The sequence below is a fragment of the Dendrobates tinctorius genome, unplaced genomic scaffold, assembly GCF_039654945.1.
Source record: "Dendrobates tinctorius isolate UK_male_01 unplaced genomic scaffold, ASM3965494v1 ptg000080l, whole genome shotgun sequence".
Classification (NCBI taxonomy): domain Eukaryota; kingdom Metazoa; phylum Chordata; class Amphibia; order Anura; family Dendrobatidae; genus Dendrobates; species Dendrobates tinctorius.
Genome location: NW_027361748.1, coordinates 494,502 through 520,254, shown reverse-complemented (window position 1 = coordinate 520,254; position 25,753 = coordinate 494,502). Strand labels below are relative to the sequence as shown.

The 25,753-nt window shown below is 53.6% G+C and overlaps 1 protein-coding gene across 4 annotated transcripts in view; it reads right to left on the bottom strand.

The window, feature by feature from the left end:
* TFR2 (transferrin receptor 2) overlaps positions 1–25,753 on the bottom strand; it is a 147,351-nt gene that overhangs the window by 69,438 nt on the left and 52,160 nt on the right. For all 4 annotated transcript variants that reach the window (XM_073583692.1, XM_073583693.1, XM_073583695.1 and 1 more), the window contains exons 3-5: positions 20,442–20,616; positions 20,153–20,339; positions 11,555–11,695 (exon numbers count right to left, since the gene is read on the bottom strand). In XM_073583692.1, the coding sequence (XP_073439793.1) occupies positions 11,555–11,695; positions 20,153–20,339; positions 20,442–20,616 (503 nt within the window). The remainder of the gene's footprint in view (positions 1–11,554; positions 11,696–20,152; positions 20,340–20,441; positions 20,617–25,753) is intronic.

Sequence of the window (25,753 nt, the reverse complement as noted above, 5' to 3'; positions counted from 1 at the left end):
TTGGAACACGAAACGTGCTGGGAGGTGGGTGGAGCTGAGTTTACATAAAAGAGCGGAAAGAGTTGAGTCAGTCAGTCAGTCTTTCATGCAGTCAGTGAGTGAGGATGTAGAAGGACAGAGAGTGAGAAAGAGAAGATCCCCGGGAGAGGGATGGAAGAAGGAAGTGCTGCAGCAGGCCACAGTGATCTGGGTCTGCTGGCACAGGAAGGAGACAGAGAAAGGAAGCTTGATTCTCCATTGGAAAGAAGGATTAGCACGGAACGTGAGGAGAATAGGAGGACTAAGGATCAGGGTTGGAAGAGAGAACCCTTCCCAAGTCCTAAGCGCAAGGCCGGGGTCCGGTCCCCGAGGTTGTATGGATACTAATGGTCCTGCAGCAGACACCGGAGGAAGAGAAATAGTGACCACTTTATTCCCACACAAGACTTGGGGGCACAACAGCAACAATAGTGAGCCGGGACTAGGTAGAAGGAGTCCCCGAAGCAGGCTAAAGCTGTCTGCCGTACAAGTAGAGTTCATAGGAACATCTGACAGGAGGAACTCCAGTGTAACTCAGTAGTAGGAGTACTTCACTCAAAAGGCACTATAAGAGGAGACGTTCAGAAAAGGCACAGATGTTGGCGGAGTGTTGGAAGGGAGTACTTCATCTGGCCTGGAAGTTGGCTGAGCTCTTGACCTGGAGGACACAGCACCGAGGCGGGCACCTGTGTGCACAACAGACTGTGAGTAAAGCTTTGGAACTACATGTCCTGGTGTCCTCCACTTATTCCTGCGCCAACACCCTCAGCATTGCTACATCCCTTGCGCCCGACATTACACCATCTAAGTGTCACTTCACCTACTCTGCCCTGGGACTACAGCCCTGCCTGTGGAGGGCTATAACATCATTGCTGCACCACACCATCTGTCCCAGAGGATCTGTCTGCAGTGTCGGCTTACATCTTCATTGCCGAACACCTCAGGTGGCGTCACGAATCACTTATAAACTTTCCCCTTTTTACAATGGGTGCTCAGGGCCACGGGCCAGGTCCCAGCTGCCGTGATATCTCCCATTGAAGCACATTGGGGCCGGTACCGAGTACCCCACAGCCCTGGGAGGGTGACCCATCAGTGGCCTCTGTCTCAGTAGAACAGTCACATAAGAGGAAGCAGGATAGGCGTAGGCGCCGGAGATCCTCCTCCTCGTATTTTTCATCCCTCCCCATTCATGCCGCGGGCACCACGCTCCAGATCGGCGTCGGAAGAAATCTAGGCATGCACGACGTAGGTCATCATCCCATAGGGGTTATAAATCGCGGTCCTCGAGGCGTTGCTCTCCATCGTCATCTTCTTCGGTGTCAAGCGCGCCTGAGAGCCCCGAGCAGCGTGTGCATCGTCCTCCTTCCGACCGCAGGGAGTCGAGGGCGCATTCAAGGACTTCCAGCCTATTCGAGCTGAGCGCACCTCCTGAGGCTTCAAGTCACGGCATTCATTTACACATGGCTTGTCTGGGAGCCGGAGTTCCTCTGCCTATGGGAGTCCCTCCTCCGCCAGTGAATCTGGGTGAGTGTTCATTTGCGGGTGTTAAGAATGTGGATAACGTTGCAATTATTTCGGCACTGAGGGCATTGATCGGGCAATTGCCCGCCCCAACTGGCGAGGCGAAGTAAGTTAATAGAGTCGATTACTCGCTAGCGGGGGGTGCATAAGGATGCCATGTTTTGTGGAGTTAGTGTGCTGGGTTCGCACATAGATGAGGGTACAAAGACTAAGATTTTAAGGGATTCAGAAGGAGAATTGAAGGGAGGGATCCAATGGCTGGATATCATTAAAGACAAAAATGTCCAGGAAGGATGGGAAATCATGAAAAATGAAATTCTCAAAGCACAATTGTTAACAATTCCGAAAAGAGGGAAGAATAGGAAGCATTTAAGGAAGCCAGGATGGATGAACGCAGAACTTAAGCACATGCTAAAAAGGAAGAAAAAAATGTTTATAAAATGGAAAGAGGGAGGCATATCTAAAGAAGAATATAATGCTGTCTGCAGAACCTGCAGGGCACAAATCAGATTATCTAAAGCTGACAATGAATTGAGGCTTGCAAGAGATGTCAAAAGCAATAATAAAGGATTTTGGGGATATGTCAAAAGTAAAAGAAAAGTCAAAGATGCTATAGGATTTTTACAGGATGAAAATGATGAAATGGTAAGACAGGATGTTGAGAAGGCCGAACTTTTAAATTCCTATTTTGCATCTGTTTTCTCTCAGAAAGGAAATGTAACATCAACTGTTCTTCACTGTCCTATTAAGGGAATAGAAGAATCCAGGATATCTATAAACAGAAAGATAGTGAGGAAACACTTAGCTAACCTAAATAAATTCAAGTCTCCAGGTCCAGATGAATTACACCCCAGAGTACTGAAGGAGATAGCAGAATAAATTTTTGAACCCCTCTCCATAATCTTTGAAAATTCTTGGAGAACAGGAGAAGTCCCAGAAGACTGGAGAAGAGCAAATGTTGCTCCTATCTTCAAAAAGGGGAAGAAGGTGGACCCAGGCAACTATAGGCCGGTGAGTCTGACTTCTATACCAGGAAAGATCTTTGAACATATTATTAAACAACATGCATGTCAGTACCTGGATAAGAATGAAGTGATTAAACAGAGTCAGCATGGGTTTGTAACTAATAAGTCATGTCAGACTAACTTAATTTCCTTCTATGACGGAATCACTGATTGGGTGGATCAAGGAAATGCTGTAGATATAGTATATCTTGACTTCAGCAAAGCATTTGACAAAGTATCTCATACAATCCTTATTGAAAAAATGACTAAGTATGGAATGGACAAGACAACTGTTAGGTGGATTCATAAGTGGCTTAGTGATCGGACCCAAAGAGTGGTCGTAAATGGCTGCACATCCAGTTGGAAGAATGTCTCAAGTGGGGTACCACAGGGCTCTGTCCTGGGCCCTGTATTGTTCAACATCTTTATCAACGATTTAGATGAAGGAATTGAGGGTAAACTGATTAAATTTGCTGATGACACAAAGCTAGGAGGGATAGCTAATACTAGAGAAGAGAGAGAGAGGATTCAAAAAGATATAAATAAACTGGAGAAGTGGGCAGCAACTAACAGAATGGTTTTTAACAGGGAAAAATGCAAAGTACTACATCTGGGCAATAAAAATGAAAAAAACATATACAGAATGGGAGGAATAGGCCTAAACAAAAGCACATGTGAAAAAGACTTGGGTATACTAACAGATCACAGACTGAATATGAGTCAACAGTGTGATGCAGCAGCAAAAAAGGCAAATGCAATTCTAGGATGTATTAACAGAAGCATACAGTCTAGATCACATGAAGTCATTATTTCCCTGTACTCCTCTTTGGTCAGACCTCATCTGGAATATTGTGTCCAGTTTTGGGCGCCACATTTTAAAAAAGACCAACAAACTGGAGCAAGTTCAGAAAAGAGCAACCAGAATGGTGACCGGTCTGCAAACCCTGTCTTATGAGGAAAGGTTGCAGGATTTGGGATTGTTTAGTTTGCAAAAGAGAAGACTGAGAGGAGACTTAATAGCTGTCTACAAATATCTAAAGGGCTGTCACATTGTGGAAGGATCAACTTTATTCTCATTTGCACAAGGAAAGACTAGAAGCAATGGGATGAAACTGAATGGGAGGAGACACAGATTAGATATTAGAAAAAACTTTTTGACAATTAGAGTGATCAATGAGTGGAACAAGCTGCCACAAGAAGTGGTGAGTTCTCCTTCAATGGAAGTCTTCAAACAGAGGCTGGACAGACATCTGACTGGGATGATTTAGCAAATCCTGCTTTGAGCAGGGGGTTGGACCAGATGGCCCAGGAGGTCCCTTCCAACTCTACCATTCTATGATTCTTTGATTCTAAGATCTGGAACAATGATTACATTGATATTTGGCCGTTGATTTCGGTAGATCAACACAAGGTTGACAAAGCACGGAGACCTGTTGAGAGGTTTTCGGATAGGGTTTGGCAAAAGGTGGCAAAAACCATGAATAACTAGTTGCAGGCTTCTGCCATATTGGGTTGCATCATGGGGCAGAGGCACCCGGAGCGGTGCTCGGAGTTGTTCATATATCAAGATATGACAATTCCTACAAGGCGCATGGTGGTTCCGCCTGGTGGCGGTATGATGAGGAATTCCGTAGGCGTTTGGCTCTACACCCAGAAATAGGCTGGGGGATCAAAGCAACGGAGGTTTGGTTGCGTCTCATGATGACGCAAAAACAATACCCCTTTCCAGCAGCAGCTACTGGACAAGGGTCAACAGGCCCGAATTCAGTGGTCGTGCGAAGACCTGGTGCCTGTTTGGTTGTTTAATGAGGGACACTGTCGATTTTACGGCCTCTGCAAATTCAAACATGAATGCTCGGCGTGTGGGGGATCCCACCCGGCGGCTAGGTGTCCCCGTCTCGCTGGAAAACTACCAGTTAAGCCACAATAGACTGACTGATCGGAAGGACACCGGTGAGCGTGGTCGCGATGGGACCGTGACTCGACCTGCATCCTAACAAAGAGGCAGCAGGTCAACTGCGTTTTGGTTTTTCGTTTGTTTTTTTTATTCCGTTTAAATTGCAAAGCTCGCCTAGCTTTCCGTCCAATTTGAAATCTGCGCGTGAGCACCCAGAGGTTCTTCTTTCAAAAATTCGGAAAGAGGTTTCGCTAGGTGTCGTCCCGAAAAAAGACACCAATTTCGTTTCGACTGATTCACCATTTATCACATCCAAAGGGGTTTTCCGTCAACGATAGGATTTCACCGGAGGATGAGCCGGTGTCTTATGCATCATTTGATAGGGCGGTTGCTTTGGTTCGTGAGGCGGGTGACGGGGCTTGGATGGCCAAATCTGACATTGATTTAGCCTTCCGTTTGTTGCCAGTGCATCCCGATTGTTTTCATCTGTTGGGTTGCCAGGTGGAGGGGGAATACTACTATGACATGTGTCTCCCAATGGGATGTTCCATCTCCTGTTATTATTTTGAACTTTTCAGTTCGTTCCTGGAGTGGGCGGGGAGACACGAATCAGGTAGCAGATCCATTACTCACTACTTGGATGATTTTCTGTTTGTTGGCCCTAATAACTCGGACTTATGTTTCAGGTTGCTGGGAACGTTCAAGTCACTGGCGCAAAAATTTGGCGTGCCTTTGTCGGGTGAGAAGACCATTGGTCCGGTTTTGTCTTTCCTGGGTATTGAAATAGATACGATTGAAATGGTCTACCGTTTACCTAGTGAGAAGATTCAAAAGATGATTTCGCTGATCGAGGGTTTCATGGCGGTTCGGAAGGTTACGCTTGTGCAGATGCAATCTCTGTTGGGATTGCTGCTTTTCGCTAGTAGAGTCATGCCGGTTGGCAGGGTTTTTTCACGCCGGTTGTCGTTGGCTACCGAAGGCATGTCTAGTCCGAATCACAGGCTACGGATTACAAAGGTCATGAAGGCTGATCTGGAGGTGTGGTTATCCTTTTTGCAATCATTTACCGGGCATATTTGCTTCATGTTACCTCATCGTACGACTCAGGAGTTGGAGTTGTTTACGTCTGGGCTTTATTGCAGTTTTTGGTGATCGGTGGTGCCGGGATACGTGGCCGGAGTCGTGGTTCGGAACGGGCTTGTGTCATGACAGAGACTTGTGCGAAATATTCCCGATTGTTGTCGCGGTCGAACTTTGGGGTGCATCTTTGAGCAACCATGAAATTCATCTACAAACAACCACTTTGAGTGTTTCACGTTGTATCAACCACATGTCGTCCAAGTCCTTGCCGGTGTTGACCCTTCTGCGGAGGTTAGCGCTGCTGTGTTTGAAGTTCAATATTTTGCTCCGGGCTCAAGTTGTGCATGAGATTGATCATTCCCCTTTGATCCATTTTGATTGGCAGGTTTTACGAGCTACTTTTCCCAATGCCCTCCCAGCGGGTTCCCTTTGCCCTCCGCTTCTGTGAGATTTGGTCGCGGGCAGCTGATGCCCCTTGTCCACTCTTCGGTGTCCTCATCAACTTGGCAAACATATGGTAAGGCTTGGGACGAATGGTGCCTTCTGGTGGGTCGCAGGCCGGTTCAGGTGTGCAATCATGCGAGATTGCAAGTCACGATGGATGCTTTGCTCGTTATATCCTTCCTGACTTGTTGTATTAACACTTTGTTTTATCTACAGATGCTGCTAGGCCAACGGTTTAGTTGTTAGGACATTCGTATATCTTTTGGGCAGCGCAGCGGGCTGAATGTCGCTCAGGTGGGAAGCACCTGGGATTTTGTGAGGTGAATGTTATGTGGCGGGGCATCAGGGGTTTGCTGTGGCCTCAAGTCCTACTGGAAGTGGTGAACATTGCAAGAGGATCTACTGGGCCGGTAATATTGGTCATACATGCGGGGGAAACGACCTGTGTTCTCACAAGGTGGCGGAACTCATAACCATGATGCGGGCAGATATTGAGTGTTTTCCTAGCTTTTTTCCGGAGCTAGTGTTGGTGTGGTCCGAAATTGTTCCGAGAGCAGTGTGGCAAGGAGCTGTCGAACGGACCAGGAGGACAATCAAAGCTCACATTTCGAAGTTCGTGAGGGAGAAGTTTGGAGTAGTCATCCGGCACAGACAACTGATGGTGATAATGTGGGTCTTTTGAGGCCTGACGGATTGCATTTGAATGATATTGGGCTCGATATCTTTCTATCTGGGCTTCAGGATGGTGTTGAGCAAGCGTTGTTGTTGATGGGTGGGGGTCAGAGTCCTGTTTGAAAAACAGGATCCTCCATGGCGGTGAAAGGAAGAAAAGGCTCAAAGTTTCGGCTCGCTGACTGACTTGCCTGTGAATTGGCAGCAGGGCATTAGGCGGCACGTGCGTTTTAATAAAGTTAAGTGCCATTTAAATGGTTGTTTTAAAAGCATTTAATAAAGCTGTGACCGACTTTCACCCATCAACCTGGTTTATCAGTTTTATTTTGTTATAATAGAGTGGGGATTTGGAAGCGCGCCGGTAGGGTTTGGTTACAGGTCACCACAGTCATGACTTGTGTATTGAAATTGTAAAGCGCTGCGGAATATGTTGGCGCTATAGTCACTGGACATAAATATTTTGTCTGTTTTTGGGGTAATTTACTTAATTTAGACTATTGGCTGACTGTCATTTCTGGTGCACACAGTGAAGATGGCTGCAAGGTACCTCACCGCCCCTTCAGGTGTTAGGGTCTATACCTACAATGGTTTTTTTAGTTGTGTTTAACATGTGGTCTGTATCTTGTTTGTGTGATCCCATTTGACATTTATTCATGGTGATCCCGGCCATTTTTTGCCCACACTTCTTTTCTCTTGAGTATTAACAGTCATGTTGTAAGTGTGGGGCTAGTGATCCCTAGTATTATTTTGTGGTGTCCTCAGATCTCTTTTATGCATATCCGAGCACACTCGCTTATCGTTGGTGTCAAACTCAATCCCCACGGGCTGGATCCGGCCCGCTGTGTGACTATGCGGCTTGCGAGGTCAGGAGACACTTCAACACTGCTCCGTATGGGGAAAGTGGAGAGCCGGTCAGAACAGTGTTGGAGGGTGCTCCAGAGCTCAACATCTAAGATAGCAGCTGCCCCCTGTGCTGGAGAAACCCCCTACTATGTGCTGGCTGCAGCGTTAGTGGACACAGCCAGTGCTTAGCAGAGGGGAGTGGAGCCGGCACAGGGAGCAGCTGCCATCTAAGTAGATGCAGTCAATAGAGGGGCAGCGCAAGGACAAGGAGCAGGCGCCGTCTTTCCCAGAGTTATCAGTGTACAGCCTGCACAAATGGTGTATAATCTGGGGGCGACTCTCTGAGCCCCACGGCCTGGGGGCACCTCTCCGAGCCCCACTACTACCCGGGGGCGACTTTCCGTGCCCCACTACTACCCAGGGACGACTGTCCGAGCCCCACTACTACCCGGGCGTGACTCTCCAAGCCCCACTACTACCCGGGGGTGACTCTCCAAGCCCCACTACTACCCGGGGACGACTCTCCGAGCCTCACTAGTCACTACTACCCAGGGGCCACTCTCCGAGCCCCACGGCCTGGGGGCACCTCTCCGAGCCCCAATACTACCCGGGGACGACTCTCCGAGCCCCACTACTACCCGGGGACGACTCTCCAAGCCCCACTACTACCCAGGGACGACTCTCCGAGCCCCACTACTACCCGGGGACGACTCTCCGAGCCCCACTACTACCCGGGGGTGACTTTCCGTGCCCCACTACTACCCAGGGACGACTCCGAGCCCCACTACTACCCGGGGGCAACTCTCCGAGCCCCACTACTACCCGGGGGCAACTCTCCGAGCCCCACTACTACCCGGGGCGACTCTCCGAGCCCCACTACTACCCGGGGGCGACTCTCCGAGCCCCACTACTACCCGGGGGGGCGACTCTCCGAGCCCCACTACTACCCGGGGGGTGCGACTCTCCGAGCCCCACTACTATCCGGGGGGGGCGACTCTCCGAGCCCCACTACTACCGGGGGACGACTCTCCGAGCCCCACTACTACCCGGGGACGACTCTCCGAGCCTCACTACTACCCGGGGGCGACTCTCCGAGCCCCACTACTACCCGGGGGCGACTCTCCGAGCCTCACTACTACCCGGGGGCGACTCTCCGAGCCCCACTACTACCCGGGGGCGACTCTCCGAGCCTCACTACTACCCGGGGGCGACTCTCCGAGCCCCACTACTACCCGGGGCGACTCTCCGAGCCCCACTACTACCCGGGGACGACTCTCCGAGCCTCACTACTACCCGGGGACGACTCCCCGATCCCCACGGCCTGGGGGCACCACTTCGAGCCCCACTACTATCCGGGGACGACTCTCCGAGCCCCACTACTACCCAGGGACGACTGTCTGAGCCCCACTACTACCCGGGGGTGACTCTCCAAGCCCCACTACTACCCGGGGGTGACTCATCAAGCCCCACTACTACCCGGGGACGACTCTCCGAGCCTCACTACTACCCGGGGGCGACTCTCCGAGCCCCACGGCCTGGGGGCACCTCTCCGAGCCCCACTACTACCCAGGGATGACTCTCCGAGCCCCACTACTACCCAGGGACGACTGTCTGAGCCCCACTACTACCCGGGGGTGACTCTCCGAGCCCCACTCCTACCCGGGGGCGACTCTCCGAGCCCCACTCCTACCCGGGGCGACTCTCCGAGCCCCACTACTATCCGGGGGCGACTCTTCAAGCCCCACTACTACCTGGGGGCGACTCTCCGAGCCCCACTACTACCTGGGGGCTACTCTCCGAGCCTCACTACTACCCGGGGGCGACTCTCCGAGCCACACGGCCTGGGTGCACCTCTCCGGGCCCCACTACTACCCGGGGACGACTCTCCGAGCCCCACTACTACCCAGGGACGACTCTCCGAGCCCCACTACTACCCGGGGGCGACTCTCCAAGCCCCATTACTACCCGGAGACGACTCTCCGAGCCTCACTACTACCCGGGGGCGACTCTCCGAGCCCCACTACTACCCGGGGGCGACTCTCCGAGCCCCACTACTACCCGGGGCGACTCTCCGAGCCCCACTACTATCCGGGGGCGACTCTCCGAGCCCCACTACTACCCGGGGGGGGCGACTCTCCGAGCCCCACTACTACCCGGGGGGTGCGACTCTCCGAGCCCCACTACTATCCGGGGGGGGCGACTCTCCGAGCCCCACTACTACCGGGGGACGACTCTCCAAGCCCCACTACTACCCGGGGACGACTCTCCGAGCCTCACTACTACCCGGGGACGACTCCCCGATCCCCACGGCCTGGGGGCACCACTCCGAGCCCCACTACTATCCGGGGACGACTCTCCGAGCCCCACTACTACCCAGGGACGACTGTCTGAGCCCCACTACTACCCGGGGGTGACTCTCCAAGCCCCACTCCTACCCGGGGGTGACTCATCAAGCCCCACTACTACCTGGGGGCGACTCTCCGAGCCCCACTACTACCCGGGGGCGACTCTCCGAGCCCCACTACTACCTGGGGGCTACTCTCCGAGCCTCACTACTACCCGGGGGCGACTCTCCGAGCCATACGGCCTGGGTGCACCTCTCCGGGCCCCACTACTACCCGGGGACGACTCTCCGAGCCCCACTACTACCCAGGGACGACTCTCCGAGCCCCACTACTACCCGGGGGCGACTCTCCAAGCCCCATTACTACCCGGAGACGACTCTCCGAGCCTCACTACTACCCGGGGGTGACTCTCCGAGCCCCACAGTCTGGGGGCACCTCTCCGAGCCCCACTACTACCCGGGGACGACTCTCCGAGCCCCACTACTACCCAGGGACGACTGTCCGAGCCCCACGGCCTGGGGGCACCTCTCCGAGCCCCACTACTACCCGGAGACGACTCTCCAAGCCCCACTACTACCCAGGGACTACTGTCCGAGCCCCACTACTACCCGGGGGTGACTCTCCGAGCCCCACTACTACCCGGGGGCGACTCTCCAAGCCCCACTACTACCCAGGGACGACTCTCCGAGCCTCACTACTACCTGGGGGCGACTCTCCGAGCCCCACGGCCTGGGGGCACCTCTCTGAGCCCCACTACTACCCGGGGACGACTCTCCGAGCCCTACTACTACCCAGGGACGACTGTCCGAGCCCCACTACTACCCGGGGGTGACTCTCCAAGCCCCACTACTACCCGGGGACGACTCTCCGAGCCTCACTACTACCCGGGGGCGACTCTCCGAGCCTCACTACTACCCGGGGGCGACACTCCGAGCCCCACAGCCTGGGGGCACCTCTCTGAGCCCCACTACTACCCGGGGACGACTCTCCGAGCCCCACTACTACCCAGGGATGACTCTCCGGACACCACTACTACCCAGGGATGACTCTCCGAGCCCCACTACTACCCAGGGACGACTCTCCGAGCCTCACTACTACCCAGGGACGACTGTCCGAGCCCCACTACTACCCGGGGTGACTGTCCAAGCCCCACTACTACCCGGGGGTGACTCTCTGAGCCCCACTACTACCCGGGGGTGACTCTCTGAGCCCCACTACTACCCGGGGGGCGACTCTCCGAGCCCCAATACTAACTGGGGGCGACTCTCCGAGCCCCAATACTAACTGGGGACGACTCTCCAAGCCCCAATACTAACCGGGGGCGACTCTCCGAGCCCCAATGTGAAAGTGGCCCTCAGTGAAAATGCATTTGACACCCCTGTAACAGCGCCCTGAAGCCATATGCTGCCTGTAACGGGCGTCCAGTCGGCCAGTATAAATGATTGGTGGCAGCTAGTGGTTCTCTATGGTTATTGCAGAGCTGGCAGTGACTGTACAGAGGTATATACGTATATTCCATGTGTTGGACTCTGTATACACCATACGCTCACTGTGAATCCCCTGATATCTGACCCTATAGTAGAAGCAGCCTCGCCCATCACTCGTCAGACAACCGTGTAATTGTCCTGCTGATTGGTGGCAGCGGTGGGATCTGTGCGATTCCCCGGCTGTTTCCTCACAGGTGATGGGCAGCAGATGGTTGACGATGGGCGATTATGGCACCTTCTTACCTGTTAGGAAACTGCAGCTGAGCAAAATGACTTTCCACCCAGGTGTGGTCCATATTGTAGCTCCTGAACGCCTGCAGAACATAGTCCGCCACTTCCCCATTCTCCTGCGATCCAGCCGGGTGAGCCACCCCTGAGATCTTCCTGTAAGGCAGAAGGCATTATATGGCGGGAGGAGCAGAGTACAGGAGCTGCAGGCTTGTGCTTTATGGGGAAGACATCCGATGGTGCTGTGTGAGGTTGGTGCTGTGGGGGGCGCTGTGTGAGGTTGGTGCTGTGGGGGGCGCTGTGTGAGGTTGGTGCTGTGGGGGGCGCTGTGTGAGGGTGGTGCTGCGGGGGGCGCTGCTGTGAGGTTGGTGCTGCGGGGGGCGCTGCTGTGAGGTTGGTGCTGTGGGGGGCGCTGCTGTGAGGTCGGTGCTGTGGGGGGCGCTGTGTGAGCTTGGTGCTGTGGGGGGGCGCTGCTGTGAGGTCGGTGCTGTGGGGGGCGCTGCTGTGAGGTTGGTGCTGTGTGGGGCGCTGTGTGAGCTTGGTGCTGTGGGGGGCGCTGTGTGAGGTCGGTGCTGTGGGGGGCGCTGTGTGAGGTTGGTGCTGCGGGGGGCGCTGTGTGAGGTCGGTGCTGCGGGGGGCGCGGCTGTGAGGTTGGTGCTGTGGGGGGCGCTGCTGTGAGGTTAGTGCTGCGGGGGGCGCTGCAGTGAGGTTAGTGCTGTGGGGGGCGCTGCTGTGAGGTTGGTGCTGTGGGGGGCGCTGCTGTGAGGTTGGTGCTGTGTGAGGTTGGTGCTGCGGGGGGCGCTGTGTGAGGTTGGTGCTGTGTGAGGTTGGTGCTGTGGGGGGCGCTGTGTGAGGTTGGTGCTGTGGGGGGCGCTGTGTGAGGTCGGTGCTGCGGGGGGTGCTGCTGTGAGGTCGGTGCTGCGGGGGGTGCTGCTGTGAGGTCGGTGCTGCGGGGGGTGCTGCTGTGAGGTCGGTGCTGTGGGGGGGCGCTGCTGTGAGGTTGGTGCTGTGGGGGGCGCTGTGTGAGGTCGGTGCTGCGGGGGGTGCTGCTGTGAGGTCGGTGCTGCGGGGGGTGCTGCTGTGAGGTCGGTGCTGCGGGGGGTGCTGCTGTGAGGTCGGTGCTGCGGGGGGTGCTGCTGTGAGGTTGGTGCTGCGGGGGGCGCTGCTGTGAGGTTGGTGCTGCGGGGGGCGCTGCTGTGGGGGGGCGCTGCTGTGAGGTTGGTGCTGTGGGGGGCGCTGTGTGAGGTCGGTGCTGCCGGGGGTGCTGCTGTGAGGTTGGTGCTGCGGGGGTGCTGCTGTGAGGTTGGTGCTGTGGGGGGCGCTGCTGTGAGGTTGGTGCTGTGGTGGGCGCTGCTGTGAGGTTGGTGCTGTGGGGGGCGCTGCTGTGAGGTTGGTGCTGTGGGGGGCGCTGCTGTGAGGTTGGTGCTGTGGGGGGGCGCTGCTGTGAGGTTGGTGCTGTGGGGGGCGCTGTGTGAGGTCGGTGCTGCGGGGGGTGCTGCTGTGAGGTCGGTGCTGCGGGGGGTGCTGCTGTGAGGTCGGTGCTGCGGGGGGTGCTGCTGTGAGGTTGGTGCTGCGGGGGGCGCTGCTGTGAGGTTGGTGCTGTGAGGTTGGTGCTGTGGGGGGGCGCTGCTGTGAGGTTGGTGCTGTGGGGGGCGCTGCTGTGAGGTTGGTGCTGTGGGGGGCGCTGCTGTGAGGTTAGTGCTGCGGGGGGCGCTGCAGTGAGGTTAGTGCTGTGGGGGGCGCTGCTGTGAGGTTGGTGCTGTGGGGGGCGCTGCTGTGAGGTTGGTGCTGTGTGAGGTTGGTGCTGCGGGGGGCGCTGTGTGAGGTTGGTGCTGTGTGAGGTTGGTGCTGTGGGGGGCGCTGTGTGAGGTTGGTGCTGTGGGGGGCGCTGTGTGAGGTCGGTGCTGCGGGGGGTGCTGCTGTGAGGTCGGTGCTGCGGGGGGTGCTGCTGTGAGGTCGGTGCTGCGGGGGGTGCTGCTGTGAGGTCGGTGCTGCGGGGGGTGCTGCTGTGAGGTCGGTGCTGTGGGGGGGCGCTGCTGTGAGGTTGGTGCTGCGGGGGGCGCTGTGTGAGGTCGGTGCTGCGGGGGGTGCTGCTGTGAGGTCGGTGCTGCGGGGGGTGCTGCTGTGAGGTCGGTGCTGCGGGGGGTGCTGCTGTGAGGTCGGTGCTGCGGGGGGTGCTGCTGTGAGGTTGGTGCTGCGGGGGGCGCTGCTGTGAGGTTGGTGCTGCGGGGGGCGCTGCTGTGGGGGGGCGCTGCTGTGAGGTTGGTGCTGTGGGGGGCGCTGCTGTGAGGTTGGTGCTGTGGGGGGGCGCTGCTGTGAGGTTGGTGCTGTGGGGGGGCGCTGCTGTGAGGTTGGTGCTGTGGGGGGCGCTGCTGTGAGGTTGGTGCTGTGGGGGGGCGCTGCTGTGAGGTTGGTGCTGTGGGGGGCGCTGTGTGAGGTCGGTGCTGTGGGGGGCGCTGTGTGAGGTCGGTGCTGCCGGGGGTGCTGCTGTGAGGTTGGTGCTGCGGGGGTGCTGCTGTGAGGTTGGTGCTGTGGGGGGCGCTGCTGTGAGGTTGGTGCTGTGGTGGGCGCTGCTGTGAGGTTGGTGCTGTGGGGGGCGCTGCTGTGAGGTTGGTGCTGTGGGGGGGCGCTGCTGTGAGGTTGGTGCTGTGGGGGGCGCTGTGTGAGGTCGGTGCTGCGGGGGGTGCTGCTGTGAGGTCGGTGCTGCGGGGGGTGCTGCTGTGAGGTCGGTGCTGCGGGGGGTGCTGCTGTGAGGTTGGTGCTGCGGGGGGCGCTGCTGTGAGGTTGGTGCTGTGAGGTTGGTGCTGTGGGGGGGCGCTGCTGTGAGGTTGGTGCTGTGGGGGGCGCTGCTGTGAGGTTGGTGCTGTGGGGGGGGCGCTGCTGTGAGGTTGGTGCTGTGGGGGGGGCGCTGCTGTGAGGTTGGTGCTGTGGGGGGCGCTGTGTGAGGTTGGTGCTGTGGGGGGCGCTGTGTGAGGTCGGTGCTGCGGGGGGTGCTGCTGTGAGGTCGGTGCTGCGGGGGTGCTGCTGTGAGGTCGGTGCTGCGGGGGTGCTGCTGTGAGGTCGGTGCTGCGGGGGGTGCTGCTGTGAGGTCGGTGCTGCGGGGGGTGCTGCTGTGAGGTTGGTGCTGCGGGGGGCGCTGCTGTGAGGTTGGTGCTGTGAGGTTGGTGCTGTGGGGGGGCGCTGCTGTGAGGTTGGTGCTGTGGGGGGCGCTGCTGTGAGGTTGGTGCTGTGGGGGGGGCGCTGCTGTGAGGTTGGTGCTGTGGGGGGCGCTGTGTGAGGTCGGTGCTGTGGGGGGGGGCGCTGCTGTGAGGTTGGTGCTGTGGGGGGGCGCTGCTGTGAGGTTGGTGCTGTGGGGGGGGCTGCTGTGAGGTTGGTGCTGTGGGGGGCGCTGCTGTGAGGTTGGTGCTGCGGGGGGGGCAGGGAAGCTGTGATCTCCCCCCTGCTCTGCCGGGATCTCCAGAAGAATGCCTGCCTCTTCGGCCTGTGCCCTGTTGGAGACATCGGTTGGCGCAGTGCAGTGACATCCAGCGCCCGCTGCTGTCCTAGACAGAAGAGGAGACGGGGCTGCAGCTGTCGGGAGCCTGGAGTCAGGGAGATTAAGCCATTATTTTATTTTTCTTACATTATTTTGCCACTGAATATTATAGTGAGGGGCTGGCTGTGGGCAATGTAACACTGGGGGCTGTTGGGGATATTATAGTGAGGGACTGGCTGTGGGTAATATAACACTGGGGGCTGTTGGGGATATAATAGTGGGGGCTGGGCGTGGCCCGTGGGGGATTTTATATTGGGGGCTGGCTGTGTGGAACTTCAGATTACCTGGTGGGGCTGGCTGGAGGGGACATTATACTGTTAAGTGGGTTTTGACCATACCGCATAGGGGGCTCTAGGGAACACACTGGGGTCTGTGGTGACCATTCTGTATAGGGCGCTGTGGGGGACATTGTACTGTATAGGGGTTTGCTGGTGACCATATTGTATAAGTGGCTTTTGTGGATTTCGTGCTGTGTGAGCTGCCATGGGGGACATTGTACTGCAGATAAAGCGCTATAGGGGCCATTACACTATATCGGTGACTGGGGGCAATAGTGCTGTGTGGGGGGCTGTGGGGGCAATCACACTGTGTAAGGGGACAGTGTTAGAAGGGAGTAGAGTTTGGAGATGACAACGTTGTGGGCAGTATGAGGGCATAGCGTGAAGAGGAGGCACAGACTGGATATGGAGAGGGGGCAGCGTTAATTGGGGGCGACACAGTATGAAGAAAGCTTAGCATGGCGGAGGACAGTGTGGAGCTATGGAAAGTGGAAGGGAAAATAGTGGAGAGGGCACCGCTATGGTATAGGCTGTGGTTCATACGGGCGGATGGTGTGGCGGTTATACCTGACAAGGTCACAGTATGGCGGTCATATACTACAGGAGGCTTATTTAGTGCACAGTTTGGACAGATATTTGTATATAAGGGTCATTTAAAGAGCTCTCTTATTTTTAAGGGCACCATGTCGTGATGTGCTGCAGAAGACTGCCGGGAGGAGAGAGGTGTGCCGGGAGGAGGGAGGTGTGCCGAGAGGAGGGAGGTGTGCCGAGAGGAGGGAGGTGTGCCGGGAGGAGGGAGGTCATCAGGGAGGAGGGAGGTCATCAGGGAGGAGGGAGGTCAGCCGAGAGGAGGGAGGTCAGCAGAGAGGAGGGAGGTGTGCAGAGAGGAGGGAGGTCATCAGGGAGGAGGGAGGTCATCAGGGAGGAGGGAGGTCAGCCGAGAGGAGGGAGGTCAGCAGAGAGGAGGGAGGTCAGCAGAGAGGAGGGAGGTCAGCAGAGAGGAGGGAGGTCAGCAGGGAGGAGGGAGGTGTGCTGAGAGGAGGGAGGTTTGCTGAGAGGAGGGAGGTCAGCAAGGAGGAGGGAGGTCAGCAAGGAGGAGGGAGGTCTGCCGAGAGGAGGGAGGTCTGCCGAGAGGAGGGAGGTCTGCCGAGAGGAGGGAGGTCTGCCGAGAGGAGGGAGGTCAGCAGAGAGGAGGGAGGTCTGCAGAGAGGGGGGGGTCAGCAGAGAGGAGGGAGGTGTGCCGAGAGGAGGGAGGTCAGCAGAGGGGAGAGAGGTGTGCCGAGAGGAGAGAGGTGTGCCGAGAGGAGGGAGGTCAGCAGAGAGGAGGGAGGTCAGCAGAGAGGAGGGAGGTCAGCAGAGAGGAGGAAGGTCAGCAGAGAGGAGGGAGGTGTGCCGAGAGGAGGGAGGTCAGCAGAGAGGAGAGAGGTGTGCCGAGAGGAGGGAGGTGTGCCGAGAGGAGGGAGGTCAGCAGAGAGGAGGGAGGTCAGCAGAGAGGAGGGAGGTCTGCAGAGAGGGGGGAGGTCAGCAGAGAGGAGGGAGGTCTGCCGAGAGGAGGGAGGTCTGCCGAGAGGAGGGAGGTCAGCAGAGAGGAGGGAGGTCAGCAGGGAGGAGGGAGGTGTGCCGAGAGGAGGGAGGTCAGCAGAGAGGAGGGAGGTCAGCAGAGAGGAGGGAGGTCAGCAGAGAGGAGGGAGGTCAGCAGAGAGGAGGGAGGTGTGCCGAGAGGAGGGAGGTGTGCCGAGAGGAGGGAGGTCAGCAGAGAGGAGGGAGGTCAGCAGAGAGGAGGGAGGTCAGCAGAGAGGAGGGAGGTCTGCAGGGAGGAGGGAGGTCTGCAGGGAGGAGGGAGGTCTGCAGGGAGGAGGGAGGTCAGCAGAGAGGAGGGAGGTCAGCAGAGAGGAGGGAGGTGTGCCGAGAGGAGGGAGGTCAGCAGAGAGGAGGGAGGTGTGCCGAGAGGAGCTGTGGCTGTGAAAAGTCATCAAAGATGAAGACAAGAAGGATGAGATGGAGACGAAAAGGAAGGCCTCCGATCAGCAAAGTTGTTACCTATAAGGCCGGGTTCACATTATGTTAAGCATAGCGTTGACGGGCTGAGTTACCGGTATAGCATAGCGCGATCGTGTTATGCTATACCCGCTAGCACAGAGGTTTCATCAGCGCTATCGGTGACGGCGCCTCACACACTGCAGCCTGCGTCCGAGGCTCCGTCAGTGAATGACGTCACATCGCGAATGCGTGCTGCTTTACGGCATGCGTCGCGATGCGCCCGACAATGGAGCTGAATGGCAGCGTTAACAGACTGCGTTACACCGCGTCCATCTAGCGGACTGCCTAATGTAATGTGAACCCAGCCTAAGGTGCCTGGATGGAAATGTTTACTTGTTGATACAGACTTCCGATCAGGACTGAGGTTCCTGCCTGGTCGACAGTCGGATCACGACTGATAACAACTCCCAACATCTCCACAGACTTGGTTGCACTGGGAGTTGCATGTTAATGCAAAATCAATGTACATGCAGCTGACTCGACATTACATCTGATTGCTGCACTAAGCTTGGTGATGTAGTCAGGTACTGACGGTGGTTATGGTGATGTACAGTATTCATGGACTGGTGTGTATATATACTGCTCAAAAAATAAAGGGAACACATCCTAGATATCACTGAGTGGCAAACTCCAGTTGCAAATCTTTATTCATTACACATGTAATGCATTGAGGGCAATAAAACATAAAAATGATTATTGTACATTAAAATGAATATCCCATGAAGTGTGATTGACTTGGAGTTACATTGTGCTGTTTAAGTGTTTCCTTTATGTTTTTGAGCAGTATATTTACTGACGGTGCTTCTGGTGATGTATTCAGGTACTGACTGTGGTTCTGGTGATGTATTCATGTCCTGTTGGTGGTTCCGGTGACACATTAATGTACTGACGGTGCTTCTGGTGATGTATTCATGTCCTGTTGGTGGTTCTGGTGATGTATTCAGGTACTGATGGTGGTTCTGGTGACACATTAATGTACTGACGGTGGTTCTCGTGATGTATTCAGGTACTGATGGTGGTTCTGGTAATGCATTTATGTTCTGAGGGTGGTTGTTCTAGTGCCATATTAATTTACTGATGGTGGTTCTGATGATGTATTCATGTACTAATGGTCGTTCTAGGGATTTATTCTATGATGTCATATTTATGTACTATGGCGGCTCTGGTGTTCTGATGATTTCAATTTCAGATTTATGTACTGATTATGGTTCTGATGATGAATACAGCCCCAAAACTATCATCACTACATGAATACATAGATGAATATCGCTATTTGTCCCTGGTATCGTGTAAATGGTTCACAAACGGTGAATGATTCCACATCTGATTATGGAACACACACCCCTGTTGAGCCTCACCACTAAAGTACACCACTTTTTTACTTTTGCTGGTATTTTTGGTGAAACAGTTAATAGTTCTAGTAAAAGTGGTCATCACATTTTGTTACCTGACCCATTGTGGGAGGGGTCATTAGTGGTTCTGTTATCTCAGACTGTGACCTATGCCGTTGGGGGTGAGGGGACGGACACCCCTGGATTCATCTGCCTTGGTTCCCCAAAATACCTTGTCCTGGTCCTGACAGCAAGTAATCTCCCAGGAGTAAAGGAGAGAAGGAAAGTGGCTGCAGAGTCAGGAGCCGAGAGGAGGAGGACTGCTAATATTATCCGAGAAATCAGCATCTGCCTAATCCTGATCTGTCACTGAGGAGGAGCTAGAGGCAGACACAGGGGGAGGAGCTAGATGGAGTCAGAGGGGAGGAGCAAAAGGCAGGCACAGTCAGGGGGAGGAGCAAAAGGCAGACACAGTCAGGGTGAGGAGCTAGATGGCGATAGAGGATTGGAGGAAAAGGCAGACACATTCAGATGGGACGAGTGAGAGGGAAACAGACACAAGAGGGAGGAGAAAGATGCAGACAGTCAGAAGAGCTTGATAGAGGGGAGGACCTAGAGACAGACCAGGTCAGGGGGAGGGGCTGGTAGGCACAGAAAGGAGGAGCTAGAGTAAAACCGAAAGGAGAAACAACAGGTAGACACAAAGGGGAGGAGCTGGAGGTAGACACAGCTGTCTTCTATCTATAACCCTGCAGGGGGCGGGGTCACAGCTCCCTCCTCTCTGTATCACCCTGCAGGGGGCGGGGTCACAGCTCCCTCCTCTCTGTATCACCCTGCATGGGGCGGCTCATAGCTCTCTTCTATCTATATCACCCTGCAGGGGGGGGGTCACAGCTCCCTTCTATCTATATCACCCTGCAGGGGGCGGGGTCACAGCTCCCTTCTATCTATATCACCCTGCAGAGGGCGGCTCATAGCTCCCTTCTATCTATATCACCCTGCAGGGGGCGGGGTCACAGCTCCCTTCTATCTATATCACCCTGCAGAGGGCGGCTCATAGCTCTCTTCTATCTATAGCACCCTGCAGGGGGTGGGGTCACAGCTCCCTTCTATCTATATCACCCTGCAGAGGGCGGCTCATAGCTCTCTTCTATCTATATCACCCTGCAGGGGGCGGGTCATAGCTCTCTTCTATCTATATCACCCTGCAGGGGGCGGGTCATAGCTCTCTTCTATCTGTATCACCCTGAAGGGGACAGCTCACAGCTCTCTTCTATCTGTATCACCCTGCAGGGGGTGTGGTCACAGCTCCCTCCTATCACCCTGCAGGGGGCGGGCTCACAGCTCCCTCCTCTCTGTATCACCCTGTGGGGGGCGGGGTCACAGCTCCCTTCTATCACCCTGCAGGGGGCGGGGTCTTGGTTCTCACTTTATCTTCTGCTGTATTTGTTGCCCGTCCGTCAGATATTTGGTGAACAGATCCTTGACCTCTGACCAGTCCATCTTTATGGGCTCAGCTTCTTCCTGCTGAGATGCCTCATCTGACGTGAAGTCATCGCCATTGATGCCGCACGTTGCACACGGACGGCGAGTGGCCAAAAATCCTAGGAAAAAAGCTGCAGAGGAGACGAGAAGGAAAGTGAGACTAGGGGAGCAGTGTCCTCGAGGGACATCATTGCCCCCCTCCAGGTGGCGCATGCGCCGCACACATCACTCACCGACGAGCGCTGTCAGGATCACGGCCAGGATGAGCTTTTGGTGTTGGGGCGAGATCCAGAGTCCGGGAAGTTTGGGGTTTGGCCTCTGGTCGTCATGTGGAGGGCTCTCTATATGGAGCTCAGCCTCGTCTTCCTCTTCCACCCCTCTATAGACTGAGAATGACCGGGACGGCATCTGTACAAGCGAATAGAATTGCAAAAGTATCTGCACCCCATCCGAACAGTGCCACACCCCTAGATACAAATCCTTGGGTCTCCTCCATTGATGATTTCCAGATGGAGGTCAGAAAGTGGACACGTAACACATGGGAGTGAGGGGGCATTACACAAATATATCATATAGGCAGACACCTACCGCCATGAGAAAATATACCACGATGGGGGACACTATACCAGGATGGGGGACATTATACCAGGATGGAGGACATTATACCAGGATGGGGGACACTATACCAGGATGGGGGACACTATACCAGGATGGAGGACACTATACCAGGATGGAGGACATTATACCGGGATGGGGGATACTATACCACGATGGGGGACATTATACCAGGATGGAGGACATTATACCAGGATGGGGGACACTATACCACGATGGGGGACACTATACCACGATGGGGGACAATATACCACGATGGAGGACATTATACCAGGATGGGGGACACTATACCAGAATGGGGACATTATACCAGGATGGGGGACACTATACCAGGATGGGGGACGTTATACCAGGATGGGGGACGTTATACCAGGATGGGGGACACTATACCAGGATGGAGGACACTATACCAGGATGGGGGACTGTTGTGAGTTCATTTTCCCCTTCGTCACTGAGGTCTGGTGAACTCCCTATTCTGGTAAAGGAAGGTAATGAGCCTGATTATCAGGCACCTGAGTCTAATGAGGATGACTGGCTGAGTGGAGTCACTGACTGGATATAAGGCTGCCGACGCCCTTCTGCCCTGCGGGTGATTTCTCTGTGGACTTCTAGGACACCAGTCTGATTCCTGCTTCCCTAAAGCTAAGTTTCTGCTTTGCCTGTTTGCATTTATGTTTTGTGTTCGTTTTCCTTGCTTTTCTGGATTCTGCCATTCCCTGCTGGGATGAGCTGAATCTCCTTTTGCCGGTTGCTCTGTCTTCAGAATATTCCTGAGTACTGACATAGCTTTTTTGAAGCCTAGCGTCTTCAGGGCCTTTTTCACTGTCAGTCTGTTAGCTCTTATTTTCATAGGGTTTTTCACGGATTGCAGACAGCAGCCTTCCTGTCCTTTCCTATGTAGTTAGCTTGGGCCCCGTCTTTGCTCAGTCTATCTTTCTGTCTGTGTTAGTGTTTTCATCTTGCTTCACCGTCATTATATGTTGGGGGCTGCCTATTGCTTTGGGGTCTGCTCTGGGGCAGTTTAGATTTCCCCTTTCTTTCTTTAGGCCTATTTAATTCTCCGGCTGTGATCGAGGGGTCTAGGGCATCGTAGGAACCCCCCACGGCTACTGTTAGTTGTTGTGATAGGATCAGGGGTCTGCAATCCGATAGCTGCCAACCTCTCTGGTTTTCTGGACTTAGCTAGCATTTTTGTTTTTGCCTCCTACGGTGACGCAATCATAACAGGGGACATTATACCAGGATGGGGGACATTATACCAGAATGGGGGACACTATACCAGGATGGGGGACACTATACCAGGATGGGGGACGTTATACCAGGATGGAGGACATAATAGCAGAATGAGGAACATACCAGGTAATGTACATATATACTGTGTTTGTGTGTGTATGTATGTATATATATATATATATATATATCTCAAGACGATAATTTACATACCACGATGGGGAACATACAGTGAAGGAAATAATTATTTGATCCCTTGCTGATTTTGTAAGTTTGTCCACTGACAGACATGAACAGTCTATAATTTTAAGGGCAGGCTAATTTTAACATTGAGAAATAGAATATTAAAGATAAAATCCAGAAAATCACATTGTATAAATTATATAAATGTATTTGCATTTTGCAGTGAGAAATAAGTATTTGATCCCTCTGGCAAACAAGACTTAATACTTGGTGGCAAAACCCTTGTTGGCAAGCCCAGCAGTCAGACGTGTCTTGCAGTTGATGATGAGGTTTTCGCACATGTCAGGGGGAATTTTGCTCCACTCCTCTTTGCAGATCATCTCTAGATCATTAAGATTTTGAGGCTGTCGCTTGGCCGCTCGGAGCTTCACCTCCCTCCATAAGTTTTCTATGGGGTTAAGGTCTGGAGACTGGCTTGGCCACTCCATAACCTTAATGTGCTTCTTTATGAGCCACTCCTTTATAGACTGTTCATGTCTTTGTCAGTAGGAAAACTTACAAAATCAGCAAGGGATCAAATACTTCACTGTATATACATGGATGGGAGACATATACGGTGGGTATAGAAAGTATTCAGACCCCAATAATTTTTTCACGCTTTGCTTCATTGCAGCCATTTGTTAAATTCAATAAAGTACATTTTTTTCTCATTACTCTGCACCCCGTCTTGACTGAAAAAAACAGAAATGTGGAAATTTTTGCAAATTTATCAAAAAAAGAAAAACTGAAATCTCCCATGGTCATAAGTATTCAGGCCCTTTGCTCAGTATTGGGTAGACGCACCTTTTGAGCTAGTACAGCCATGAGTCTTCTTGGGAATGATGCCACAAGTTTCTCACCCCTGGATTTGGAGATCCTCGGCCATTCTTCCTTGCAGATCCTCTCCAGTTCCGTCAGGTTGGATGGTGAACGTTGGTGGACAGCCATTTTCAGGTCTCTCCAGAGATGCTCCATTGGGTTTAGGTCAGGGCTCTGGCTGGGCCAGTCAGGAATGGTCACAGAGTTGTTCTGAAGCCACTCCTCTGTTATTTTAGCTGTGTGCTTAGGGTCATTGTCTCGTTCGAAGGTGAACCTTCGGCCAAGTCTGAGGTCCAGAGCACTCTGGAAGAGGTTTTCATCCAGGATATCTCTGTACTTGGCCACATTCATGTTTCCTTCAATTGCAATCAGTCGTCCTGTCCCTGCAGCCACTACCATGTTTCACTGTTGGGATTGTATTGGGCAGGTGATGAGCAGTGCCTGGTTTTCTCCACACATACCGCTTATCACTAACAAGTTCTATCTTCGTCTCATCAGACCAGAGAATCCTATTTCTCATAGTCTTGGAGTCCTTCATGTGTTTTTTAGCAAACTTTATGCGGGTGTTGTGAACACGTTTGACCTGGCTTCTGAGTTTGGGCTCCCTCTGGTGGTTGCAGCGGGTAATGAAGTTGGTCTAACTGACAAGAGGTCAATACCTGAAGAAGATGATTGGAGGTCAGGTGTTACTGACTGGGAAGATTTATGTGAGCAACCTTCCCTCAATTGTTGCTGGTGATTTTGTTTCTTCCTGTGCACCTTGGAAGTCTGTTGTCTCCTGCTTGGTCCTGCATCTTTCAGATAAGTCATTTGTCTGTTTTTGCCTTACTCCGATTTTTGCTTTGCTGTTGTGTGTTCAGCCTTGTTCCCTGTGGGGACCTGCGCTGGACCCCGTTCCATATGCTTCAGCTCATGTCAGTTTGTTCAGTATTTCTAATCCCCCGGTATATCAGTATCTTTTGCTTTGCTTCCAGTTCACACCAGAATGCTGATCTAGTGGGGGAGAGGTCGTGTGGCCTCCAGTATTTTTGCATATCAGACGTGTTGGATTTTTCTTAGGGTTTTTGCGTGATTGCAGACAGTATTCTTTCTTGTCCTGTTCTATCTAGACAGTTTGGGCCCCATCATTTGCCTACTCTATTTTCTGCCTGCGTTTGTGCTTCATCTTGTCTCACTGGCAATATATGTTTGGGGGCTGTCTGTTCCTTTGGGGTTCTACTCCGGGGCAGTTTAGCTTTTCCCTTTCTTTCTTTAGGCTTACTTAACTCTTTGGCTGTGCCGAGGCATCTAGGGCATCGTAGGTACGTCCCACGGCTAATTCTAGTTGTGTTGTCAGTTCAGGGGTCTGCAATACGCTAAGTTACCAACCTCTCTGGTGTTCTGGTTGCCTACCCTATGCCCCGGCCATCCTCGGTTACCGAATCATAACAGCAGGCTTTCATATGTCTGGCACTGAGGAGAGGCTTCCGTCGAGCAACTCTGCCATAAAGGCCCGACTGGTGGAGGGCTGCAGTGATAGTTGACTTTGTGGAACTTTCTCCCATCTCCATACTGCATCTGTGGAGCTCAGCTACAGTGATCTTGGGGTTCTTCTTTACCTCTCTCACCAAGGCTCTTCTCCCACGATTGCTCAGTTTGGCTGGAAGGCCAGGTCTAGGAAAACTTCTGGTGGTCCCAAACTTCTTCCATTTAAGGATTATCGAGGCCACTGTGCTCTTAGGAACCTTGAGTACTGCAGAAATTCTTTTGTAAGCTTGGCCAGATCTGTGCCTTGTCACAATTCTGTCTCTGAGCTCCTTGGCCAGTTCCTTTGGCCTCATGATTCTCATTTGTTGTGACATGCACTGTGAGGTCTTATATATACAGGTGTGCGCCTTTACACATCAAGTCCTATCAGTGTAATTACACACAGCTGGACTCCAATGAAGGAGCAGAACCATCTCAAGGAGGATCACAAGGAAATGGACAGCATGTGACTTACATATGAGTGTCTGAGCAAAGGGGCTGAATACTTATGACCATTATGACCATGGGATATTTCAGTTTTTCTTTTTTAATAAATTTCTACATTTCTGTTTTTTTTCACTCAAGATGGAGTGCAGTGTACATTAATGATAAAATATGAACTTTTTTTGAATTTACCAAATGGCTGCAATGAAACAAAGAGAGAAAAATGTAAAGGAGTCTGAATAATTTCTGTAACCACTGTATATCAGGATGGGGAACATATATTCCAGCATTGGCCCAGGATGGGAGACATGGCGAAAGTGTTGGCATCTAAATTGTTCCGGAAAATATATGTTCCCCATCCTGGTATATACTGTATATGCCATACCAGGAAGGGCCCAGTATGGGGAACATATAAACCAGGATGAGGAACATACAGATCTATCAATAATAATAATCATCTTTATTTATATAGCGCCAACATATTCCGCAGCACTTTACAGTTTAACAGTTTCAAAACACAAGTCATAAGTAACAACGTTAACAATACAATAATTACAGCACAATCAGCCGCCCCTGCTGGTGAGAGCTTACAATCTACAATGAGGTGGGGGAGATACAGAGTACAGGGGCGTATATACAATGATGTATTTACAATGATGGTCCAGCCATCTTGAGGGAGTGAAGGATGGATGGATATAGTGAATGGGCT